The following is a 25,913-nucleotide window of genomic DNA, read 5'->3' as shown; positions in this document are numbered from 1 at the left end:
GGTGCCAACTGCCCGAGCCCCGTGCCAGGACTGCACACGTTGTCCCCTATGGTTGTCCCACTGTCAGCTTGTGATAGGGAGTAGGAACACGCTTTTATCTAACTGTTAGCGGGCGGCGTGTGTAGTTCAACCATAGAGCTATAGGGATGGGAATTTCAACTCATTCTGGTGAACTGAATCATTCAACTCAGTTCATTATAATGAGTCGACTCACCGAGTCGACTCTCAACTCACCAACTCCCGATTTGTTAATTCTATTCAACTCGTGAGCATCGACTCCATAGATATGAATTGTTCATTCCGTGGCGAAGTTATGATTTGGTTCTAGGGGGGATATTTAATTAATTGGATAAACATACAAATTGTCTAAAAAGTAGAGAAATGTCCTTAAAACAGTAAAAATGTATAAAAATATACACAATAAGAATTATATTAGCTTTGCGCAGTGGTGATATCGTAACCAATTAGGTGCATCTAAGGTGCGATTATTGCTAGTTGAAAAAAACTACATTATAATGACATAGCATCAAAATCCCAGTCCTAATTATAACCGAAATCTTAAGTGGCTTACACACTAAGCAACTAATTGGGAGCCTCGCTATCTTCAGAAACATGGATTAATCGCGCAAATAAAATACGTTAGGTTAAATTTGGCGATGAATTTCATATTGAGTAAGCCACTAGATATCGGTTATTCCAGCTTCCATATATTATATATAATTAAATTTCTTTTATAAGTCATATCTGTATTTCTGATTTACAAAATATTGAACAGTTGCTTTTGAGACTTCTTACTTGTTATATTTTTGTCAACATTATTAATTAAAAATGAGTAAAATCAGTGTGGTTTGGGATTATTTTACATTGACCGGTGACCAAGTGAAATGCGGCTTGTGCCGTGATTCATTGTGTTACAATCGGTCGTCAACATCAAACATGATGAGACATTTACGTACTAAACATATGAGTGTTAATTTATCCAAAAGAAAAGGAATTGACGATGAAGAAGTTGATGATCCTAGAACTGAAACAACTGAACCAACATTGAGTTCAAATGTAGTGAGTATCTGTATGGTAATTACAAATATAAACAAAATAAGTGTAGGTTTACATCTTATAATCATACATTTTATATTTGATAGGTATAATACAATATAAAATTTCAATATTTAATATTAAAATAAAACAATAATTATTCTTAGGCTGTTAATTCACAAATTTGTGTTTCAAATCAAATACCCGGCACGTCAACTTCTTCTGATCCCGTAGCTCCACCAGTTCAATTTCAATCCAACATAACGCGATATATTCCCAAACCTGTAGGTGCAGTAAAAAGAAATATTATAGACCAACAAGTCTTAAAAATGATAGTAAAAGAATACTATCCTTTTAGCATTGTAGAGGATAGAGAATTTATCAAATTATTAAATATTTTAAACCCTGGGTATACTTTACCATCAAGAAAAACTTTAACTAAATCTCGCTTGCCAATTATGTACAGTGAAATATATGATAAAGTTAAAAAAGATATCCATGAAAATGCAAATTTTGTAAGTCTAACCACAGATAGCTGGACCTCTGTAAAAAATGAAAATTACACCGCTATAACTACCCACTTTATAAATCACAACTGTGAACTTAAAAGTTATTTACTTTCATGTTTTAAATATTCAGAGTCACATACTAGTGAAAATTTAAAAAATGAGTTGATACGTGTTGTCACTGAATGGGGACTAGAAAATAAAGTTGCTGCATGTACTATTTCAAAAGTTGTTGTATTTTCTAAAGTTCTACTTAATTATTGTTCACAACTAAAACTCCAACACAGCAACGACAGCATTCATTAATGTTTTGACAAACCAAATAGAAAATAGGTTTGGCAATCTAGAAAAAAATATGTTGTATAGTGAGGCGGTAATATTAGATCCACGGTTTAAAAAACATGGTTTTTTTAATATTAATTCATTTACAGAAGCTAAAAGAACATTAATAAATAAAGCTACTAATATGAATGTAGATACTGGGCATCAATATAATACGCAAATTGTAATACCACCAACTTCAAGCAGTGATTCTATATGGGATGATTTTGATAGTGAAGTGCAGAGTCTTGTACAAACGACTAATTCTAAGTCTGCAGCTATCATAGAAATAGACAAATATTTATTAGAACTGTTAATTCCTAGAACGGCCGATGTATTAATGTGGTGGAAAGAAAATAAAAATGTTTACCCCAGACTTTTTACAATAATGAAAAAAAGATTATGTATAATGGCTACATCAGTGCCATGTGAAAGAATATTTTCAAAAGCTGGCCAAACAATCAGTGAAAAACGAAATAGGTTAAGTAGCAACAATTTTGAAAAAATGATATTTTTAAATTTTAATATGTAATATTATATTGTACCTTTTTACTATTTTAATTAATTTTTATATTTTTGGACAGTTGAATTATTTACTTTATATTATTGCCTTTTTTTGACTATTTAAATATTTATTTTATACCATTGCATTTTGACGATTTAATTGTTTAATTAGTTATTTTATATTATTGCCTTTTTTGGACTATTTAGAGCATACTAAATTACTAACCTTAGTATAAGCGTATAAGGTCTACGAGATTAACGGTTTATTTTTATATTTCATTTATTTTTTTTTTTATTTAAGTTACAGTGTTTTTTGGCTTTTGCAAAGTTTATATTATGTTATCAGTGCCACACTGCCACCGAAAGGTCTGTATTTCAGTGGCACTAAAATGCATTTTTGTTATTATATGTGATTTGGTTGTAGTATTTTTATGTTAAAGTTTGGCCAAAACCTTAAAACTTATTTTGCCACCATTCAAGCTGTGTGGTTCATGTCCCAGTTAGTGGATTATTTATTTATTTCAGCTTTTTTTATTTAAATTCATCAGTTTTGTTTTCAAGTCCTTTGTATATGTGTATTAGTTGTTGTAAGTATTGCTGTTATTATTGTATACTTAATTAATATTATTCCCCAATTGAAGGGTAACAAGTCATCACGCGGTATTGCCAAAATTACAATTCTTCAGAAAAATGTTTTTGTGTTTTAGCTCTTAAAATCTTACATTTTAGTATTTAATATTTATCTCAAAATAGTAAAACATACCGAATCAGTTATTTTTATAAAAAAAATCTCTTTATTTACATATTTAATGGGGTTTTACATCACTCAAAAATCATTTTTTTCAAAACGTGTTATTTCCGAAAATAACACGTTTCGATAGAAATTTTGTAATTATTGCGTTTTGATAAAATTTTAATTAAATCAATAATTTATTAAATCGTGTAAATGTGAAAAAATGTAGTTAATTAATCAATTTTTTTTTTTAATTTTTCTTGCCTTTGATTTTTTTAATTTGTGTACTCATTTCCCAATTTATCATTCAAAATGTCTAAAAAAAATATATATTAAATAAAATTAATTTGTTGTATAATTAATTGCAACATACCAATATTGTTGACAATTTTATCAGAATCTTCATTACACGTTGTCGGTAGAAAAAAATATGTTGTATTAGTTGAGATTTCGCAGATTTCCTTATTGGTATCCAAATCTCCCAATTCATCAACACATACAATTTCTAAAAAATATATATAATATTATAATAAATCAAACTAATTTTATACTTGAGAGCATAGCCATATTTTCAATATCAAAATAATCAATAAATGAAGAAGTATTATGCAATGGGACAAATTCATCATCATCTGAACAATTGTCAAAGTCAGAATTCAATGCTGCATCACCTGGAATTTCTTCTAACATGCATTCTATTTCATCTAAAGTAGTCGATTTCATCTTCTTTTTATATAAGAAACAAAACAGTTTCAAAAATTAATATATTTTATTTCAACAGATATTTTATACAAAAATCTAAATGACTGTCAGACATCAGTCACTGAGTTCAAGAACATACTTAGTTTTTTTGTCATTCATAACTGAATTAAGATCATTTTATAACTATTAGCAAAATTAAATTCAGTAAATTAAGTATCATTGAATAGCTTTATCAACTCAATAAAAAATAAAAGTAGGTATAAATATGTAGTAGGTATTGTTTAAATTTAATTTTACTTACATAATTATTATAATTATAAGTATAACTAGTATTACTGTAGGTTAGTGGCTTAGGTAAAGACTCTCCTTCTAAATCCTGAGAAACTTTGGGAGCCTTTGAAAGCATTTCCACATGATTTAAATATTGTTGTGAATTTCTCTTCTAATATAAAACATATAATTATAATTAAAGTAGGTATGTTAACGCAAAACTCATATATTTTGTTATTATGCCCTTTATTAAACAATATCACATCACAATACTTAGTATAAAAAATATGTAACTAACAACTAACGCATACGCGACAACCGTCTGAGGCAAAGATTGTGAAAAGACAGGGTGTGCTATACCTTGGCACAGGTTACCAGGCTGCTTCTACTCCCCCTCTCACTGCCTTAGCACACTATATATTATTATTATTATCATTCGGGCATTATGACAATTAAGTGTCCTCACTTATAACAAATTATTGTTTTAGTTAATCTCTAACATATAATAAAATAAAAATAAAAATGAATCCTTTACTTAATTATATGTTATACATAATGATTACAATATAAAACAAATATGAAACCTCATTTATTATACACAACCAATACAAAATTTAAAAATTTTAGAACCTTCTTACATTATACATAACAAATACAAATTTAACAATTCAGGAACTCTATTATATTATACATAACCAATATTAAAGAATATAATTTAACATAACTAATAACTGTATGAACATTATTATTATTATTATTATTATTTATTAAACATTATATTTAAAAGGAACTTTGTCTTACATCTTATAGTTTTTGCCAATCTGGAGATCTTGTTACTCTTTTGGATTTTCGTCTCTCACATTGACTCACTGCGCTATCTATGGTTGTTGTTGATTTTTCTTCTATACCAATTTATCTTCCTCATCCTCTTCCTCTTGCTCATTCACTTCTTCATTGCAGAGTGGTGGTTCATATTTATCTGCTGTCAGTAAGTGATAGCCCTTGATATGAGGTACATGCATTACTGTCGTATATCGTCTACCTTCAGTAGTTTTTAATGCAGACACTTTGTAGACTTCATTATTCATGGCTTCTGTAATCACCAATGGGCCACTTCCTCTGAAGCTTGGTAGAGTCTCCCGTTGCCTCTGTGGGTTTTCGAATGAACACTAAGTCACCAACCTTATACACAACTTAACTGGTCTACAGTGTTTTGAATCGTACCTCATTCTCCACATTCGTTGTGTTGGATCTTCCAGCTTTCAGTGGTTATAGCATTACCGTTGAAGCTTGGTAGATGGCCGTATAAAACATGAAAAGGTGTGTTAAACTCTCCTATTCAATAAACAACAGCAGAATACATACTGAGGCATTACATTAGTAACGTTTATCTACAATTTACAAGATCACAATCCTCAACTTACACTTAACAATGTTTTAACAATTACATAATTATGACTCAGAAAAATTCAATTCAACAAAATGTCTCAGTCCTAGACAACAATTACATAATAATTAATAATTTTAAACTTAGAAAATTACAATTTAATAATGTAGTCGTCATGCCACACAGGTGGCCTTCTCACTCTGCCAAACCTTCCTTGAACTGTGTCAGACGTCTCTTCAACTTCCTTCTCTCCAACAGTCCCACTACGACCAGACTCTTCAGTCGTTTCTTCACCATCATCCTCCATTTGCTCATCTTCTTTGTATATCCGCCATAATTTTAACTGGGACACATGTGCCGTCGTTGCAAATCTGCTGTTTTTGGTTTGGTCCAATTCTGCAACACGGTAGACATCTCCCGGTAGCACTTCAATGACAACTAGCGGTCCTGTAATTTTGTAGACTCTCCAGTAACCGTGGGAACCCTTTTCATGACCACTACTTCTCCGCTTGTATAATGGGTGTTGTCGTGCCTGTGCCTATCATACCTGGCTTTGTCCTTGTCCTTCTTCCTCTCTAGTTGTTCACGGACAGCTTCACGTACCTCTTCAGGAGGCTTCCAATTATCCGCAGTTTTTGACAACTTCCTCAGAACACCTTGGTGGAACCGAGGACGATATCCGTGGAGCATCTCGAATGGTGTCCTCGTAGTGACTTTACTTTCACTATTGTTGATAGAGTTCTGCACCTCAGTCAGAATCTCGTCCCAATCCTTGCCTTCTTCAGCGCACGCCATAAATGTAGCCATAAGTACATTATGGGTCCGCTCAACCTGTCCATTTGCCTGTGGGTGGCGCGTGGAGGTCAATATGTGTTTGATCCCTTGACCATCACAATATTCTTCGAATACTCGAGCAGTGAAGCACGTCCCTCTATCAGAAATTAATCTTTGAGGTAATCCATAAGCGTTCACAAATTTCTTGTCTCATCAGCGCTCGTACTAGCTACAGGGTAAAAATTTACATATTTAGTAAAGTTGTCTACAAAAGTTAGCACATACTTAGAACCGTTTGAAGTGGTAACCAACGAGCCCACGTGATCAAGGTGTACGGTGTCAAATGGTCTTTTCCCCACAGCAATAGGATGCAATAGACCTGGTTGTTTGCCTCTTGGTCCCTTCACCATCAAGCATTCGAAACACATCTTTATGTGAAATGCAACATACCTCCGCATCTTAATGAACCAAAAGTCCTCTAATATATTAGCAACCGTACGGTCCACAGCAGGGTGCCCTTTCAAATTATGTGCAGCAACCACCAACCCCTTGCGCATAGCTCTCGGCATCACAAACAATAACTTGCCGTTAACTCGGCTGTACAGCAGTCCGTTCTCCAGAGTAAAACTTCTGTCAACCAAGTTGTAGTTGACTGGATCAGCATTTAGTCTCTGAATAATACTTGACACCTCTTGATCAGCCGCTTGGCACATCCGCACCTTATCGTCGATGGTCAGTAATACACAGACGTCCCATCTATCCTCCAACTCCACATCGAAGGGAAGTTCTTTATCACCAATAGGGCTTACTGGAGCCTTAGACAAAGCATCCACATGACACATCCGATTTCCAGGTCGATATTTGATCGTAAAATCATATTCTTGCAACACATCGTGCCAGCGGGCTACTTGCGCGTTCGTCGCCTTGAATGAGTTCAGATACACAAGCGCCTGGCAGTCCGTGTAAACCACAAATTGCAATCCCAAGAGAAATTGACGTAACTTACTCATTGCCCACACCACGCACATCAATTCCAACTTGTTGGAATGGTACTTGGATTCAGAATCACTAGTTTTCTTACTTATACAATAAACCAACTTAAGCGAATCGCCAGCCTTCTTGGACTGCAACAGCATAGCGCCAAGTCCTAACGAACTGGCATCAGTATGCAGTTCGGTAACTTCCGCATTTAGATCAAACATAGTAAGAACTGGCGGCTTTGTCAACTGGTCCTTCAGCACACGGAAAGCACTATCCTGCTTGTCGCTCCACAAGAAATCCGCGTTCTTCTTGGTCAACCGCGCAAGTGGTTCTGCTATGATCGCATATCCTTCCACAAACCTACGGAAGAAACTGGTAAGCCCCAAAAACCGTTTCAATGACATCACGTCGACCGGAGTAGGGAAGTCTGATATCGCCCGTGTTTTCAGTTCACTTGGCTGTATCAAACCGCCACCAATAATAAATCCTAGGAATTCAATCTGCTTGGCACCGAAGACACACTTCGACGGTTTAAGAGTCAGACACGCACTCCTCAACCAATCAAACACCAACCTCAGCTTGGACAACATATCGTCCCAATCAACAGCGTCGATGACCATATCGTCCAAGTAGTTTCGTACAATTTTCCCATGTAATGGACCCAACACATGTCGCACCAATCAGGTAAACTCTGCTACGGCTCCTGACAAGCCAAACGGCATGCGAGTAAACTGACCGGTGGTGTCTTCGGTTATGAATGCAGTTTTCGCAGCCGCCTCGTCCGTTAATGGTATTTGCAGATAACCACTGGCTAAATCCAACTGTGCGAACAACTTGCTGTTCCCCAACGAATGTAGTTACTCGTTCATATCAGTGTAATGATTGAGAAAAATGGTTATAAGTTAGTTGGGGATTATTATATTATATCTCTAAATCATTACTTGTTAAACAATAGTTTGGTATATTACTAGACTAATTAGTGCTCTCATCAGCGGCCGCACGTTGGCGCTACCACGGAACAAAAGCCCATGCGCACAACTTGACCACCGAGTAATGATCTCATTTTAAACAGACTACACATGCTCCTATCGCCAATGATGATGACAGACCTCAACCACATGCAATAGTAATGTACACCGAAATATTAGCTCCAGAAGCTGAGAATCTAAATGTTCTCCTGGCCACTGCCATTGTCAATATATGTGACACCTTTGGGCGCATGCAGAGCTGTTCTGGATTCTACATATTACCTGCAAGGTCTATCCTGGTTCAGACAATGTTGTAGGATTTGTAACTGTGCGCAACTCATCTGGATTGGAATTCAAGCGACCTGTCGTCAATCAGCCCATATGGCTCAACGAAGAGGATGAACACATCGGGAAAAATGTCTCCTCCCAAACATCTGGTTTATAAATCATTAACTAGCTTTAAGCCCTCTTGTTATCGTATAATATAAGTTAGATTACGGTAATTTAATTAATTAATTAATTTTTTTTTTACTGAGCTTTCTGACCATTTGTGTTTTTTGTACTTATTCTTTTTTGAACCCTACAACCTTTCAAAGTTTGTCCTTGGTTCTACGTTCTCGGGATTGTCGCACATTTTATTTCATGTTATGTATTTTTTATTGTACAAATGTAGGCATCCCGAAACGTAGCGTTCTGATTCGAAGCCGCCAACAAACACTGTCTAGTTCCTCGTGTAATCGGCTGACGAGCCCCATAATATTTATTATACTATATTTGTTTGGGTCAAACAGGCCATTAATTTATTTTTATATCATATATTTTATATTGTGCTAGTAGAACAATATTGTCAATTTATTATTATTATACGTTGTGTACTAACCAGGCCATTCATTTATTATTATTATTATTATATGTAAAACTGTATTTGTTACCAAAAATTGTTTGTTTATTTATTTATATTTAGATAACCATCTTGATCAACCACATCAAATCATTGCCTCTTTTTCTTAAACATATTATCAATCTATTATAATATTAATTAATAGCGCAAGGGTATTTTTATACGTCCTATGGACTTAACGCTGTGTACACGTCCATTTGTTATCTTTTTAAAACAATTTTATATTGGCAGAACTCGTTTGTGCAGATAACAATTTTGAATGAAATTCAGAATCAGGTAGATATAGTATTACGACAGCGTCAAATACTCTATTTTTTCCATAATAAACACAATTCAAGTGAGCAGCTCCGTGTAAGCTATATAAATTAATTTTAGAAAATTGAAAAAATTGGCACTTGGCAGTGGCGTACGCAGGATTTTTTTAAGGGGGTTTCATATCATAATTATATGCACGAATTGATTATTTTTTTGTAGTCCTTGTTTCATAATTTGAACATATACTTATTTTTAAAGGAGGTGTCATATCTCCCTGACACCCCCTCCCCCCTGCGTACACCGATGGCACGTGGTCTGTGGGGAAAAAACTAAAAAGATTGGAAACCTCTAAACTATATAGGTACTATAATTAATTATATACTAAGTTAATAATTGATAAATTCTTGGTAGAAAAAAATTAATGTAATGTTGATATCTTAGAGACGAGTGTAAGACAAAATAAATAGTATAGATGGGTGCCTATTAAAAATATTTTATACGAAATTCAGATCATTTTTTTTCATTCGCTTATTCGCCTACGTTCTGAACAATCCATTACAGTATTCAAAATTGTTAATTTTTATTTTTTAAATATTTTTCATCAGTATCATCATTGTTAATCAACGATCCAGTAAAAGGTAAGTACCTTAATTTAAATATTATAATATAACTATGTAAAATAATTAATGAATATTAAGTGGACATTTTTCTTTTATCTTTGCAGAAAACAAAAAATAATAATAATATAATTTATTATTATAGGTTATTAATTATTATAAATAAATTTCCTATTATATTTTATATTATATAATATTATTTTATAAGTAAAACCAATGTAAGGTTATTTCAATTTGGTAATCAAAAAAAAATTCGAAAATGTTGCACTTATTCGTTGGCTTTTAACATTTATTGAAATATTTTTTATAAATACTGTATTAATGGTAAATATGGACATTCCTCCCTCCCGGCTGTTTTTTGTGTAGTAGCTATATCTCCCCGATATATTTTTGATGCGGATATCTTTCCTTATTTTTGTTTAAAGTTATATTATTAATATATGAAATTATTTTTTTTTTAACTAAATATAAAATATATGTATTCATTTTTTTCACAAAGTATAATTATAAATAAAATAGGTAGCTAAAAGATTGTCTACATAAAATATATAATTTATGATTAATAAAAAAATGCCTAACAATTCCGACATAATAACATTTCAATTCTGAAAGAAGTTTCTATTTAAAAAATTGGATCAAGTTGGTATTTGGGTGGGGTCCAAAATAAAAAATTCCCAATACTTCTCTTACAGTAATTGGGAAAAACTAAAAATAAAATTATTGAAAAATGGAAATGTTTATGTAAAATCAGTTTTTGATTAACTCGATATTTTTATGTTTTTGTAATTCTTAAATGAATAGCGTAAATACTTGAATTTTTACCAAATTTTAAATTTTGCATTTTTTAAAAAGAAATAAAATGTTCAAAATATTTTGACTTCTTTTAAGCCATTTACAGACATTTTAAATTTTAAAAAAATTTAAATTTTTTGCTGGATCAACAATTTTTAAAATGTATTAGACTATTAAAAAGTTCTTAGAAAGTTGTTAATAGAGCAATTTAAAAATATTGAAGATACATAAGTACAATAACTGTTTTGTCGCTCTGACAAATCTTACAATATAGGCAGTTGTTTGCCGCGACTCGCGTGGAAAAGATATAATGTGACCAATATAAAATAACAAATTATTATGATAATAAATTAATTGTGAATTCTCAATATATATAATAATACAACACTGTCGAAGTGTTACAAATATAATATTATAATAACACGGGGCCCCAAAATAATAATAACATATAAATAATACAGTTATATGAGTTTTACAATAAATTATAACATAAATAATTAATTTACCTTTACGACAATAATAAAATATAAAAAAATAGACCTGATTTCCGGTAGCGGTGTCGATCTAACTTTTCGGGTCCGAGTTGGAAATCTTCACTGGTATAATAAAATATTATAACCAGCTTGACGATGTATCAATATAATATTATTTATAATAAATCTATATAGAAAATACGGCCGTAGCGGTTACCGTATATATTACAACGACCGAAAATGGTACTTTTGGCCGATAAATGGGTAAAAACGCGATCGCACGTTGAATTTTTAGAATATGACATACAAATCACAATTATATCGGATCGCACACGACGCAACAATAATAAATAAAAGTAATATAACTGAATAAGAACGCGAACTTGGCGTTTGTGAAAAAAACAAGTGCTTTTCAGGTATCACCGGACACAAGAACCCGGGCACACGGACACGGGTACAGTGCATAAAGCCTACCGCGGCAACAACGCACCATGACCGGTTTTTGACGAATGTGTCAAAGCTCAAAGCTGTCAAGATAGCGCGACAAAGTTGACGAGTCGACCGAGACGGCGGCGATCACAGCTTGACCATTCGAAAGGGAAAAAGGCCAATTGTGATGACCGGACTGTCACTTGCGCCGCAATGACCTTTGACCTGGCTAAAACACGTATCGTTCGAACAATAACTTTCGAAGTTTTGACAAAATTCATCAAAATCAAAAATATTTTTAAATTATTCTGTAGTTAAAAATTCATAAAATATTCAATTTTTAAAGCTATTGTGAATCTAATACCTGGGCCTCTTAAATAGTCCATTTTATAACACAAAAATCTTAAAAATGTACAAAGATTTTTTTCTACAGACATTTTAAGCTCAAATTTTGACGAAATTAGCAAAATTTAAGCAATATATTATTTATAGGTACTTTGAGCTTCAAATATATACTTATTATTATATTTTATACACATAATTACATTTTATGCTATCACCTATAGTCAAAAATGTATTTATCATACTGTATTAATAATAATCAAATAAATTACTTTGAAAGAAATATAAAATATTATATGATATACTTATTAATTAGATTAACAGACCATCTTTTCTTAAAATTGTGTTTTGTAAGCAACAGTTTATCATTTCACTCAAATTTAAGACATACATTCTGATGACTTATCCTCAACGACAAAGTGTAATCATAGAAACTTACTGTACACCAAAAGTAGTTAATTGTTTTCATCCCTTATTTTTTCATAAGCATAATAACTGAACACAAATATTATGTGTGTTAATGAACTCTTTGATTTTTTTTCCAAAAATCATTTAAGTTTAAAATTTGTATACAATACAAGTTAAATAAGTGTATAATATTTTTCAATAATTTTTATAAACAACATAATATACATATATATTAAACACATAAAACATATCAGTAGACTATTACTTATAGTAAAAAGCTTAATATCTACGAAATTGTTTTTTGAATCTTTCATAGTGGAAATCGTCAGTTGCATTATCTTTTTTTTTTCTTTTATCAATATTTTTTTCATCAGAATGATCTTGTTTAACTGCAGGTTGTTGTTTATAATTTTTTTTCCCATCTGGTCCTGTTATCTCGATATTAACTAGAATTGAATAACATAGAACATTAAAAGTAAGCCTAACTTTCAATATCAAAAATTATTTTAATTTAACTTACATCTATTATGCTGAACAAAATTAACTGCCATGTTTGTAGGAACAAACTGTGAAGGACCATCTTTTTTATTACGCTTGTCGCGAATTAATTTCATTTTAGCTTCTTCTGTTGCTTCAATATTTTTTATTTTTGCACTAGTAATCAATAATTATTATAAAATATGAAATTTATTAATTGTTATTATACATTTTTTTCATCCATTAAATCGTAGTTTTATATATTTTTTTAGGTCAACTTAAGTCAACTATAGTCTGTCCAGCGAGAGAATGCGCCGATTCTGAGCAACCCCCCACGTCACCATACTATTAAAACTGGTTCGCTTATGGCTGGGTATCATTGGAAATGCGCAGAAAAACTGATTTAGGTCGGTCTGCAGGGCGTTCTTTCGCTAGACAGAGTATAGTATTTCTCATTAATTTGCTAACCTTTTAACCTGTCTAGCGACACACTATTTATATCACATTCCAGTGATTAAGAATATTTTTTTTCAAATTTGCATAAAGAAAACTTACTCAATTCCTAAATCCACTTCAGGAATACCACTTAACATTTGATTTGATAACATTTCTTCAGATCTGTGAGTGGTTGAATTTCGTAAATGTGATGGAACAGCTTGTAAAGCTGCCAATTCTGGTGGACAATAATTTGATTTATTGAGATTGGCATTATCATCATCTATATCTACTGTTCGTCCAGTCCGTACAGCCACTTGTTCATCAATATATTTCATCCTAAAAATATATTATTTTTAACTGTACATGTATTTAATTATATTATTAAAAATATAAAGGGATAATATTTATACATTTCTTCGTCTTCATCTCGTTTATTAGTTTCAGCTGAAAATTGTGTTCCTATTCCAGTATCATAAGCATCATCTACTTGAGTTACTTGTCCAGTTTTTAAAGCATTCATATTTATTAATCCACCAGTTTTTACTTTAAATGGATCAACCTAAGTTAAATTTAAATAGTAAATTAATTAATGATTACAATATAGTAATATGTGTAGTCTAGCAGGATCTGAATATTATATCTTTTTTTAGATTATTAATGTTCAACATTCATAGGCGTGCACAGAGGTATTTAGTAGGTAGTGCTTTAAGGATATTTTGCTTATTATTATCAGGGTCATCTTGAGGGCATAGCACTAATATTTCGGACTGCAGATTGTGCGCACACCTATGTCAACATTTATAATAACTATTTTATTATACCTACCTTATTTTTGACTATTGTGATGTAGTAGCAATTAACAAAGTTTAAATAAATATTTTATGGATAATGCAGCAAGTCATCTTTATACGTATTTAGAAAAAATAAATATAAATTTTATAACTTACCATCAATTTTTCTTCTTCTTGAGAAAGTTTTTCTCCTAATGCAAGGCTAATGATATTGACACCATTAGGTCTGTCCCTTAGTTTTTGCATAGTTTTCATTTCTTCAAGTTTACCACTAAATATTTAAAAATTCATCATGACACTAGCAGCATTGTTTACTTAAATGGGTTTTTGCAATAAATAATAAGTTATGCTTACAATGTATCCACATCATCTTCTTGTTCGTCATCATCTATTCTTTTCCTTAATGATCGTCCTCTTGATTTTTTTTTTAGCAGAACTGGAGACTTTGAACTAAAATTTTTAGTGTACAATTAAATATTATTTATTTATAGTTTGTTGTGCAAATATATTTTGACCAGTTGGTCAAATATTTTGTTATAGTATTGATCATCAATTTCTAATTAGATATTATATTTAATTAACTAACTTATTTGTATTTTCAATGACTTTTTGATCATGTAAAGGAACGTCGACATCTTTTTGTTCTTTAATAGTTCCATCATCTGTTCCCATCATGATCTATTAAAATTTAAAATACGTTTACTTTGTTTTCAATAAAGTTAAACATACAAAATATAATTAAAATAACTTTTGGAAATTCTATTTAAATTAAAAACTAAAATTTCACAAATCCTAATTTTGTATTAAAAAATAAATTCAATTGAACAATAAACAATGTTTAATTTTTACAGTATATTCAATCACATCACACTTCAGGTTCAGGTTCAGATTCAAACTTTAAACAATAACAATAACAATAGGTCTTAAATCGTTTTCAGGCACTTTATCATTTCTTATCAAGTATAAGTTTGCTTATATACCAAACTACTGGTTAAAGATATTTAACCCTGATTAGATTATATATATTATACACATTCTATATGATAACATGATCATAAATTCATAACATACCTATTCATGGCTTAAATATTTAAACCATGAATATATTATAGAGTTCAATCTTCAATGATCAATGCCATCATAATAATTAATAGGGCAATAGGCGAATAGACCCATGCGGCCATGTCCTATAGCCACACTCGGAATAATTACTTTTATTTTTAATATTTTCTATGACGTAGTTGATTTAAATCATACCACAGATACAGACGATATAATGGTGACCGCGGTCTTAGAAGATATATTGTATTTTTGGTAATTGAATATTATCCTATTCTTCAAATGTTGTTTCAGCATATTAAACACGTCATATAACACATATTAATAATTACACATAATATTATTGTAAAATAATTTTTTTTTAAATATAATAACTAGTCTGAAATAACTACCTAGTTGATCCTGCATGGCGTTGCCTGTGACAAATTATATGTCGATTTACTCATCCTGACCTTTCCTAAACTCAATTAAATTTAAATTACATATAATAATATAATATATTTATCACATTAGTTTAGATACCTACCTAGTACCTACCTAGCTTTGATCAAATTTTAAATAAGTAAAATTATATCCAGTAATAATCATAGACATATCTATTTATCTATATTATGTCTATAGTTATAAATTTATAATAACTATTTTATTTACTGTAATCAATGATGACACTATATAAAAAAAAATATTCGTTATTATTGAGCGAATTCCCCTTAGTAAACCTTTTTTTTAAATGAAACAATTTTAAAAAGGTTTCGAGATTTGTTTGTAATTTTTTTATTATTATTACTGGGTAAAAAGTTAAATAATAATTTGTCTAATAATTGAAAAAAAATGTTGATTGTTACTATAATATTATATTATGTAGAAAAAAATTTCTGACTTATTAATTGTGTCTATAGTTTATATACTGGAGGTCAAAAGTAATTATATACGGTACTTTTAATTTTTAAATATAATCACTAATCAGAATCGATTTTTATTGTACCTAATTCAAAAATGAATATCCAACACTAATCTGTAAATGCTTGAAATTTGCATCGAATATTCATAAGAGTACCTACTAGATATGAATTAATTTTCAAAATATTTTAATTCTTTTTGTGTTATTTATCGGTATTTTTATTTTTTTTTTTATTAAATTAATATTTATCTTTAATAATAAAATGCAATTTCTGTGGTGGTATTGTGTGTAAGCGATCCACTCCCAAGTCAGTCGCATTAGCGTGATTCTGATTTCAAATTTGGTACCTAAATATTAAAATACAGATAAAATTTCATTAACTATCACTGCCTAGTACCTACCTTTTGTCTACTATAATTAGAAAAATATATTAATATATTATGTTCGTAGTTGGTAGTTTGGTACCTAATGGCTAATATTCAGTGTCGTCGTTGCGGGCGAAACTGTCTCTCTGGACTCTGATAGTACTATTTTTTTAATGATAACGAAATTTGAACAAATACAAAAACAAAATACTAAATACTGTTTAGTAAATAGTAACAAGTATGATGTGATTAATTAGTAATTTGAATACTGGTCGTTGATGTATTAATGATATTTTATTTACGATTTGTTTTTGTTTCGCGGGTGTTGTTGAACGCAGTGAAGACGAAACAGTAATCAATTGATGTTGGATTAGTCGATAGTCTTAAATTGCATGTACAGTTATGGGTTTTGATATCATCCGTTTTGTTGGCGAAGTAGACGAAGAGCTTCTTTGCCCCATATGTACTGGGGTGCTACAGGACCCAGTTCAAGTAAAAATTATATATTTGTCTTTACTAAGACGTATTCCTATATTCCCATTAATAATTTCAAATATTTCATGTCATGCAAATTAGTAAAATCTGCATTTTTGGTATATTTCCGTGCAATGTTTTATTAACTATTTACTTTTTCAGGCCCCTGCGTGTGAACACGCATTTTGCAAAGGTTGTATACTCGAATGGCTACTAAGACAATCCACATGTCCAGTTGACAGACTCTCCGTCAACGTTCTTCAGTTGCGACCGGTGCCGCGTATCCTAAAAAATCTACTAAACAGGTTGGTGAATACTGTTCTTCAAACAATATGAATTATATGTAACATCTTATTTATTTTTGTAATTTGGTATTGTGTTGTAGTCTTTAAAGGAAAAATAAATTATCTTCATTTTAATTCTTTTGTCTTTCCTATATTTAATCAACATTTAGTGATAATTTTATCGCAGAACATTCATTATTTCAAATTCTATTTTTTATTTTTACATAATTTTAAATCATTACAAAATACAATTTGTTTTTATTTAACAATTTAAGATTCTACTATATAACAAAATATATTTTTAATTTCATATTCCAAATCAAAATATTATTTAAAGTAATTTGATATATTACAATATTTTGCATTGAGTGAATACATTGTGTACTTAAAAAGTAATTGGTTTATTCTCTTATTAGAAATATGTAGATCCATGTTTGATATTCTCTTAGTTTTTAGTATAATATGGATGTTAAATAAATAATTTAATCGGAAAAAATGGGAAATGAAGGAGAAATCACTACACAATTTAAAAACCGTGATTTTTTACTTAATAGGATAGATTAATTAATTTAGACTAAAATGATAAATTAGATTAAACTTGTCTATCAATAAACATGGTTGGGTTCAAGAAAAAAAGTACTGGATTGTAGTCATTTAATAGACAAACATTTATTAATAGTCTACATAATTAATGCTTACTTCAAAAACTTTTGCTGGACTTGTTCTAGTTGTTAGCAGTCCATTATGGTGTTTACTGTTTAGGCTCCAATAACAACTACATATTCAAACTACACAAATTTATAATTAAGAACTTTATAGAATTAGCTAGCTTAAAATCCATCTAATTTTTAAACATGAATTCTTAGAGTATTCAAAGCCCTTATGACTGTTATGTCAAGTATGACTATTTTTATTATTCAACTCAATTAAAATTATTCACTTATACTATTATAATTGTTATGTGCAACATATTAAAATAGTTCTAATCTATTTAGATTATATATTGTTTGTGAAAATTCAAATTATGGATGCCAAAATGTTGTCAAACTAGATACATTAGACTCTCATTTATCCGAATGCGAATATAATCCAAAAAGGCCATTTCCCTGTGAACAAGGATGCGGTTTAATCATACCAAAAGATGAACATAAGGTATATATTTAACATGACTATACCATAAATTAAAATAAATAACACTAGATATATAACGCTAATTTAATCACTTATTATTATTGGTTCACTTGTGACACATAATGGCAGATTGGACTAAGTCTCTTCTTCCTACAAATATCTACCAATGATGGTGTTAATAAGTCAAATTAAAATTAAAATAATAAATACATGATTTATAAATAATTGCACTGCTTTTGTATCTATAGTGTTATTTAATTTATAATCTCATATTAATGTGTAATATTTTAAAAATTTAATAGGATCATAACTGTGTAAAAGAATTGCGAGAATTAGTACATAAACAACAACAAAAAATAAATGAAATGCATCAAGACATGGCTACATACAGATATGAAATGACGGGAATCAAAGATGAAATGAGAATTTTAAAGGTAAAATGTTTATTCCTATTACATTATACATAATATTTTCTGTAAACTATTTCTTTTTGTACTTAAAGGCTTAAAATCTTAAATTCTTTAAATATGATTTACTTATGTTCTAGTTCAAAATATATAGTATAGAGTATACCTCTATTTGTTTTGTTGAAGCAATTCAAAATGTATAGATATTTTAAAATAATTCATCTTGTTTAATTTTAATTTTAATATAATATAATAAGAATTGAGAACTAAAGATAAAATAGGTTCATAAATACAATATTTATTAAATCAAATCAATCAAAATCATAAAAACTTTTTATTTATTGGAAAAATTTATTTTTTCCTTAGTAAACATTGAAAAATAATATTTTAAAATTTAATTTGTCTCATTTAGTAGATTTAAATTGTTTTCCCATAGTTTAACAACTACCTATATTGTATTCTTACACTATATTTACTCATGTACTAGAGCTTATACATTTATATATTATTTGGTGAACTAGTGTTAAACACACTCAAATCAAATTTTATTATTTGCTTGAAAATACACTCAATATAATTATATATATTTTTTAAAACTTTATTTAATGACAGTTATTCAACATATTTCTACTCAAATATTGGAAGTAAATATTTATTTTTCAATCAATGTTATTATTTATCAACCCACAGATATAAATAATATAACTAGTTGACAGTGGAAGTATTTTCAAATTTTAAATTTCCAATATTTTTCATAAATATTAGGTAATTTAATTACAGTTTACAAATTTAAATGATACACATTTTAATGAATAGAATATAGATGAAAAAAATGTTTATAATTGTTAAAAAAAAAAAATACAAAACAAAACAATTTTAACATTATATTTTAAAAATATGTATACCCTAAGGACTTATAATATATAATGTAGAGCTTTTAAATTGTATAATATGCACAATGATCATAAATACTTTATTTAATATAATCTCAGTGTAATTGCATAGAATAGGAACGAGCATTTGGGTTATGCACAGGCATCGAATTAGGTTTAGATATACTCCATTCATACCATACTTTTGAAGCATCACTAAGGCGCCAGAAATGCACTTTCAACTGCTCATCTTTTTTTAATGTTATGCTGCTTTTAATTGGGATATAAGCGGGATACCAACTAAACATGCCTGTACTGAATGTTGAAGGTTCAATACTAATATTTATATCCTTGTATAAGACTGCATTGAAATATCCGGCAAATCCATGTAAAATGCAATCCTGTTCTATATCAAATGTCAGTGTTGTGTATCTGTTATTGTTTCTTTCTAAGTCACATCTCGGGTGTTCAAAAGTGAACAATGGCTGTGCAGGGGATATAAGGTACATGTTTCGCATATTAACTACATATATTTGTTCTGCATTTTCATGTAGATTATCCATAGGTGTATTGGATTTAAACATCTTCATATTACTAAATAGAGTTTGAGATTGTAATGGGCTTAAATAAGATGTATATGATGAGGGAATACAAATACCGTCTTCTTTCAAAAATTTTTGTGCCCCATCTAAACATTCAGGTGAAAGTTCATTGTCACCAAATGAACCCAATAATTCAGACACTAATATATCACATTTTTCTTCGAACTTCCATGTTCTCATATCTGCACAGACTACTGTAACCAAATTGTGCCAATAGTTATCATTGTTATAGTTCAACACATGTAATGCGTTCTCGTTTTTTTCGATCGCATATACTTTTATAGCAACTTTAGATTTGTCAGCTGCATTTAGACTAGCATTTACCAAAGGCCCTCTACCAGCACCTACTACACACACTGTCAATACTCCAGTGCTACCGTTTTTAACTTTGTCAGTTAATGCTTTAGTTATAGCCTTTTCATACTGTTGATACTTAATTGGATCTTGTTCAAACACAGCATAAACATTGTTATCCAAGTCATTGATTAATGGCTGTAAAGGCACTTGTAACAAATCTTCATACGCGTAAGAATAACTGTAAAGCTTATCAGATTTATTGTTGTCGTGAATAAATGACAAATATTCAAAATATGGTTTCATGTTTTGATTGGGCTCGCCACTTATAAAGATACAGACATCTAAATCAAATAACTTGTTGATAAAAACTTGGTGAGGACGAGAGAGAACAGGAAAACCCGCTTTGTTGGTTAGAAATATAGAAGTGGGCGCAATAACTGCCTTGATAGGTTCACCCAGCCAACGATCAAGCTCTCGTTGGTCAGGCAAGTCAACACTGAGTTCTAATGCCAAGCATACGGATCTATGATAATCACATGCAGCGCTGAATGCTGACCACAACTTCCAAGTGTCTGTTGCGCTGCTGCTGCTGTTGTTGTCATCACAGATCCCATTAGTATCACCGCCACCACCACATGTCATGGGCACTCGTACGTAAAAGTTAATAAACACATTGTCATAGAGCGCGACATTGACTAGACGAGCCAGGTTAGGCATGCAGCCATCGAGCGGCAGCTGGAACATAATCGCCGACACATTCAAATATGATGCATACGAAACTTCTTGCCGAAAGAGCTCAGCATCCCGATCCCTGACGCCGCTGTCGACCGAATCCAGATTCAGGTGCTCTGACAACTTCACCACTACCCGGTTCCATGTCTCTGCCTGTAGGATCACGTCAGCCCTGCTCACTAATGCCGACCTGTCCAATGTCGCGGCGTCGGGCGTCAGTTTTGCGTGCACCAGCGGTATACATGCGTACGAGTAGCCCCAGTTGGTTAGCTGTTGAATACACGCCACTAGATCTGGTACCGATGTGAAATCAAAACCGAATTTTATTTGCTTCTTGGACGTGGTCGTCATCGCGATTGTGGGCTGAAAATGGTGGCTACAGCCGTCGTCGTTATTTCAATAATATTAATATGTCACGAACCACGATACCTAGAGTGATGGTTGCTTCCGGTTTCAACGTTCGTCCTGGACTCCAGCGACTAGCAATCCGGCGTACAATTACAATAGTTGTTGAATACTTAAAGTCTTGTATATTGGATTTTATATTTTAATTTTATGTTTTCGTTGGCATTGTTGTTTTCGTTTCGAACACGTTGTTATCATAATGTTTGGTCGGCGTATTCCGGTTAAAATCAAAAAGGTCCGTTATCACATTTTCACCGACAGTGCTACTCCTTGGTGCACGATTTACTAACGTATGAATATAATATTATGATGTTCGCTTAATAAAAATTGTATGTACTCATCGTGTATATTTCTACCCATAAGTCATAACTATTAACTATTAACTATCATATTATTTAAAATGTTTAATTAATCATAATATTATATAATAGTTTAATTTTATATTATGTAAAGAAATAGCCATAAAAATATAAAGTATGGTACATCTTAATTCTTTTCTCGTTCTATAATTCTATTAGCCATGGCCCATGGATATAATGTTTAATATCAATATATTTGTAATTATTTCCGTTTAAAAGAATTAAAAAAAAAATATTAATCGAATTATTTAATAAAAATATAATTTTCCGCCTCTATTTTGGTCTATTTCGTTGGTTAATGTTAATAGATATAATAGTAGTATTGACAATTAGTTCTCTAAACATTTCCGTAATTCCGTTACAAAGAATTTTAATTTAATATAATTTATTGAAATATAAATAGAATAAATTTCTGTTTTTTTTTTCTTTTCTTTTGTACATAATGACAATTGATGTTAGCTCAAATAGTCAAATTCCAAACTCATTATTTAAAAAAAAAGTCAAAATAAGGTGTTTCAAAGCTATATTACATAATATGAACAATTGTGTTTTGATGAAAATAATGTATGGTTTCAATTTATCTTTAGATTTTAGAAGAATTTATAATTATAAATTATTATTATTATTGCTTGACAATAACTAATTAGTATTTTTGTAGATAATTTAATAGATCTGGTCAATAATATTACGTTTAAACAAATAAAACATGATTAATAAATAGATAGATTAATCCGTACTTATCTCTTACTATCCTTAATTACTGAAAACCTTATTTTTTATCGATTTATGTGGTCAATAAATGAACAAATGACTCATTAAAACTCAATTATATAAAAATTCCGTTACTTAAAAAAAGGTTTGAACTTATATGATTATTCCACTTTTTTTATCATAAAAATATTGATTTGGTTATAACTAACCACTTTATTAATCAGCCAGACGTCAGTGTGAATAGTATACTATGTTGAACAAGTTGTGTATGACAATCTTTCACTTATTATATTGTCCTATACAGTTGATAGTTAAAATATGGAACTCATTAAAGGTTATCCATTTTGCTTGCTTTGTTTAAAAAAAATAGAAGGCAGAATATATGTTTTATCAAATTTTCATTTTATGTTTTATAGGGTTATGTGCGAGCCTTACGTGTTTGCAATCCAAGCGTAAGGGCTGTAACTGATGAGTTGGAAAGAGATGAAATCGAACGCTGGTCAAGTTCTCTTCCTCAAGCCAGAGTTACTCGCTGGGGAGGAATGATTTCTACACCCGACGAATACCTTCAAGTATGTAACAACATTTAATTCATATTGTGTTTCAATAAAAATTAAAAAAAAATTTTTTTTGTTTTTTTAGAACAACATAAAACAAGCACTTATTGAAAGTGGTTGTCCTGCTCACATCCTAGATGATCTCGTTAAAAACTGTCACGAACGAAATTGGCCATCCGGACTATCAAGTCTAGAAACTAGACAACACAATAGAAGGCACTATGACCGATATAATTGCAAGCGTATTCCTGGAAAACAAGCTGTCATCGTTTTGCCTTGTGATAATATTATGGTTAGTGATGACATGATGTCTGAGCCAGGTCTCATCATGATTTTTGCTCACGGAATTGAATAAACTGTATTATGTGTATGTCGTCTCTGATAGTGTTAACAACTAATATATTTTTTTAAATCCAATTTGTTATTTTTAAATATCTAAAAAAGTTATGAATAACAATGAACCACTGTGATAAATTATCTATACCACACACAAATCTATTACAGATCAATTATCTTTTTTTATCATTGTAATTTTAAAAAAAAATTATCATTTGTTTTTTCAACATAACAATTTTAGAACACCATATTTTATACGACTAACAAAAAAATTTTAATGAGCTTATTACATAATAAATAACTATACACAAGCCATACATGAATTCTTGTACTTCAATATTGTTTGCTATGTATGTATCCAATAACATTTAAATCTTAACAAACAATTTCAACTCGTTAACTATAATAAAACATAATCTTATTAAGTAATTTAAACTTAACATTTTATATTTTTATCTTATATGTATGTAATTATCATAAACTATTTAAACTATAAGATTTGTATGTTCATCATCGTAATATATATGCGTATCTACACAATTATAGTTATTATAAAATAGCCAGTATGTATTTTTAATATTATGTTATATAGTCTTAATGAATTTATTGTTTTATATGTAAATATAATAATTTGTATGTTTAATATTAAGTCAATTATACGAAAATTATCATGTTAAGTATTGCTGTATTGATATAATATACAAGATATTTTCTAGAGTACTTCAAACTGTCTTGTGTAAAGCATAATTCGTTATCTTATATTAATATATATATTTTTTTATTATTATTATTATTATTATTATTATTACTCTTAAAAATCTATGACAAATTTAAATTAACGTTAAAAATAAAAAACTTTTAATGTTATTAACATTAGAAATGATTGTATATCTACTTATTTAAAGTAGGTATAACTCATAGCACCCAACTTTTATTTTGAATTTTCTGTTCAGTGATAAGTAAATTATTTTAGTTGAACGACGACTTAAAATATACTTTAAAAATTCATTTATCCTTAACTTGTGGTAAAAATAAAACTATTTTTTTACAGATATATATCTTAAAAATTAATATACTGTATTCGACCATGATATTGAGTTTTGAAAAATAATAGTATGTTATAAACCCACCAAATAAATGCATTGTGTGATCTATTTCTTATATATTATAAAAATGTATCCAAACAATAGCATAAATAACTTTAAGCAGTATTTATGTTTTAATCTTATGTCTGTTTATGTGTGGAATACAATGGTAGAATCAAAAGTTTTGAGTAAGTGTCTAGTTATTTTGAAATAAGAAATATACGATTTGCAAACACTTACCCTTTCAAATACATAAATAATAAGTAGATCATCATACGTTTTTAACATAAATAGTGTTATTTGATTAATTATTAATTGTATCAAAATTGAAATGCTTTGTTATTAATTTTAATAATTTCAAATATAAACATGAGATATCAATTGATTTTAAAGAAATATTCTATCTAATAATTTAAATATTATAGGTAATTACTAATTACATTTGTATTTAATTAAATTGTCAGCAAAATGGATGAGATTCTTGTAAACTTTGTTTTAATTGATTCTGGGTTCAGTCTATCATTTAATTGGTAATTCTAACACTTGGTCCACACCAATGCATTATAATGCAATTTTTTTAGCTACAAAATTTCAAAACTTAATAAACATTTCTGTATGTTTCTGAGTATTGTAACATGTTTATATTGCCAATAATCAAAGTTTCTGGTTTCAATTTGTTTTGTGTTTCGGTTGTAAAGGAAAAATGTTTCCAGTGTTTTATTAACTTCCACTGGATTATAAACATAAATATATGAAATTGCTAATAAATAGCGATTGCAGAAAACAAGTTGTCAGGGTAGATAGATTGTTCCATGCCGCTTGTTCACAGAGCAACAAGTTTCGAACTTAGTTTGTTATCGGTATGCTAGTCAAGTCGGTGGCATATTTGCACTCTATACAGGCATATTACACTATTTTTTATTTTATACGTATATGACAGGGGTGGCGAACCTACGGTATGCGCGCCAAAGGTGGCACGTTGATTAAATTTCAATGGTACGTAAAAAAATTGAAATTATTGAAATTTATGCTAGGTATTTATAAAGTTTTGATTATAACTGTATAATAAAAAATTCAAAGAAACAAATTATATACATTTTAAAAATTATAATTACAAATCAAAGGTGTGCCTTACTTAATAAAATAATAATATATAATAAATCAGTAACTTTATTTTTATCCTCAGAAAATTTAATTTCCTTTGCAGGATACGAACAATTTTCAAAAACTTT

General features: G+C 29.9%; 2 protein-coding genes and 1 pseudogene across 3 annotated transcripts; 2 read left to right on the top strand and 1 right to left on the bottom strand.

Moving 5' to 3' along the window:
- Positions 1-434: 434 nt before the first annotated feature.
- LOC132918767 (U4 spliceosomal RNA) lies at positions 435-517 on the top strand (annotated as a pseudogene).
- Positions 518-12,567: 12,050 nt separating this feature from the next.
- Positions 12,568-15,003, bottom strand: LOC132917900 (splicing factor C9orf78). The gene is made up of 7 exons (XM_060978889.1): positions 14,691-15,003; positions 14,459-14,554; positions 14,261-14,375; positions 13,724-13,872; positions 13,431-13,649; positions 12,919-13,052; positions 12,568-12,844 (listed from the first exon to the last, which is right to left on the bottom strand). The coding sequence occupies exons 1-7, from the start codon at positions 14,777-14,779 to the stop codon at positions 12,678-12,680; spliced, it is 969 nt and encodes a 322-aa protein (XP_060834872.1). The 5' UTR covers positions 14,780-15,003; the 3' UTR covers positions 12,568-12,677.
- A 1,582-nt stretch (positions 15,004-16,585) lies between these two features.
- On the top strand, positions 16,586-24,386 carry LOC132930908 (E3 ubiquitin-protein ligase NRDP1). 2 transcript variants are annotated; one of them, XM_060997031.1, is made up of 7 exons: positions 16,586-16,667; positions 16,761-16,921; positions 17,066-17,208; positions 18,183-18,339; positions 18,621-18,752; positions 23,120-23,275; positions 23,346-24,386. In XM_060997031.1, the coding sequence occupies exons 2-7, from the start codon at positions 16,832-16,834 to the stop codon at positions 23,613-23,615; spliced, it is 948 nt and encodes a 315-aa protein (XP_060853014.1). In that variant the 5' UTR covers positions 16,586-16,667; positions 16,761-16,831; the 3' UTR covers positions 23,616-24,386. The 2 variants fall into 2 exon arrangements, with proteins under 2 accessions (XP_060853014.1, XP_060853005.1); XM_060997022.1 differs by having other exon boundaries at positions 16,627-16,921.
- Positions 24,387-25,913: the final 1,527 nt, after the last annotated feature.

Source organism: Rhopalosiphum padi, chromosome 1 (genome assembly GCF_020882245.1).
Source record: "Rhopalosiphum padi isolate XX-2018 chromosome 1, ASM2088224v1, whole genome shotgun sequence".
Lineage (NCBI taxonomy): Eukaryota > Metazoa > Arthropoda > Insecta > Hemiptera > Aphididae > Rhopalosiphum > Rhopalosiphum padi.
This window is presented reverse-complemented; position numbering and strand designations above follow the sequence as displayed.

Coding starts and splice junctions, on each gene's coding strand:
- LOC132917900 (XM_060978889.1), bottom strand. CDS start 14,779: ATGATGGGAACAGATGATGGAACTATTAAAGAACAAAAAGATGTCGAC. Junction 14,376..14,458: donor GAAGATGATGTGGATACATT/GTAAGCATAACT, acceptor TTAAATATTTAG/TGGTAAACTTGAAGAAATGA. Junction 12,845..12,918: donor TTTTGTTCAGCATAATAGAT/GTAAGTTAAATT, acceptor ATTCAATTCTAG/TTAATATCGAGATAACAGGA.
- LOC132930908 (XM_060997031.1), top strand. CDS start 16,832: ATGGGTTTTGATATCATCCGTTTTGTTGGCGAAGTAGACGAAGAGCTT. Junction 18,753..23,119: donor ATGAAATGAGAATTTTAAAG/GTAAAATGTTTA, acceptor TATGTTTTATAG/GGTTATGTGCGAGCCTTACG. Junction 23,276..23,345: donor CACCCGACGAATACCTTCAA/GTATGTAACAAC, acceptor TTGTTTTTTTAG/AACAACATAAAACAAGCACT.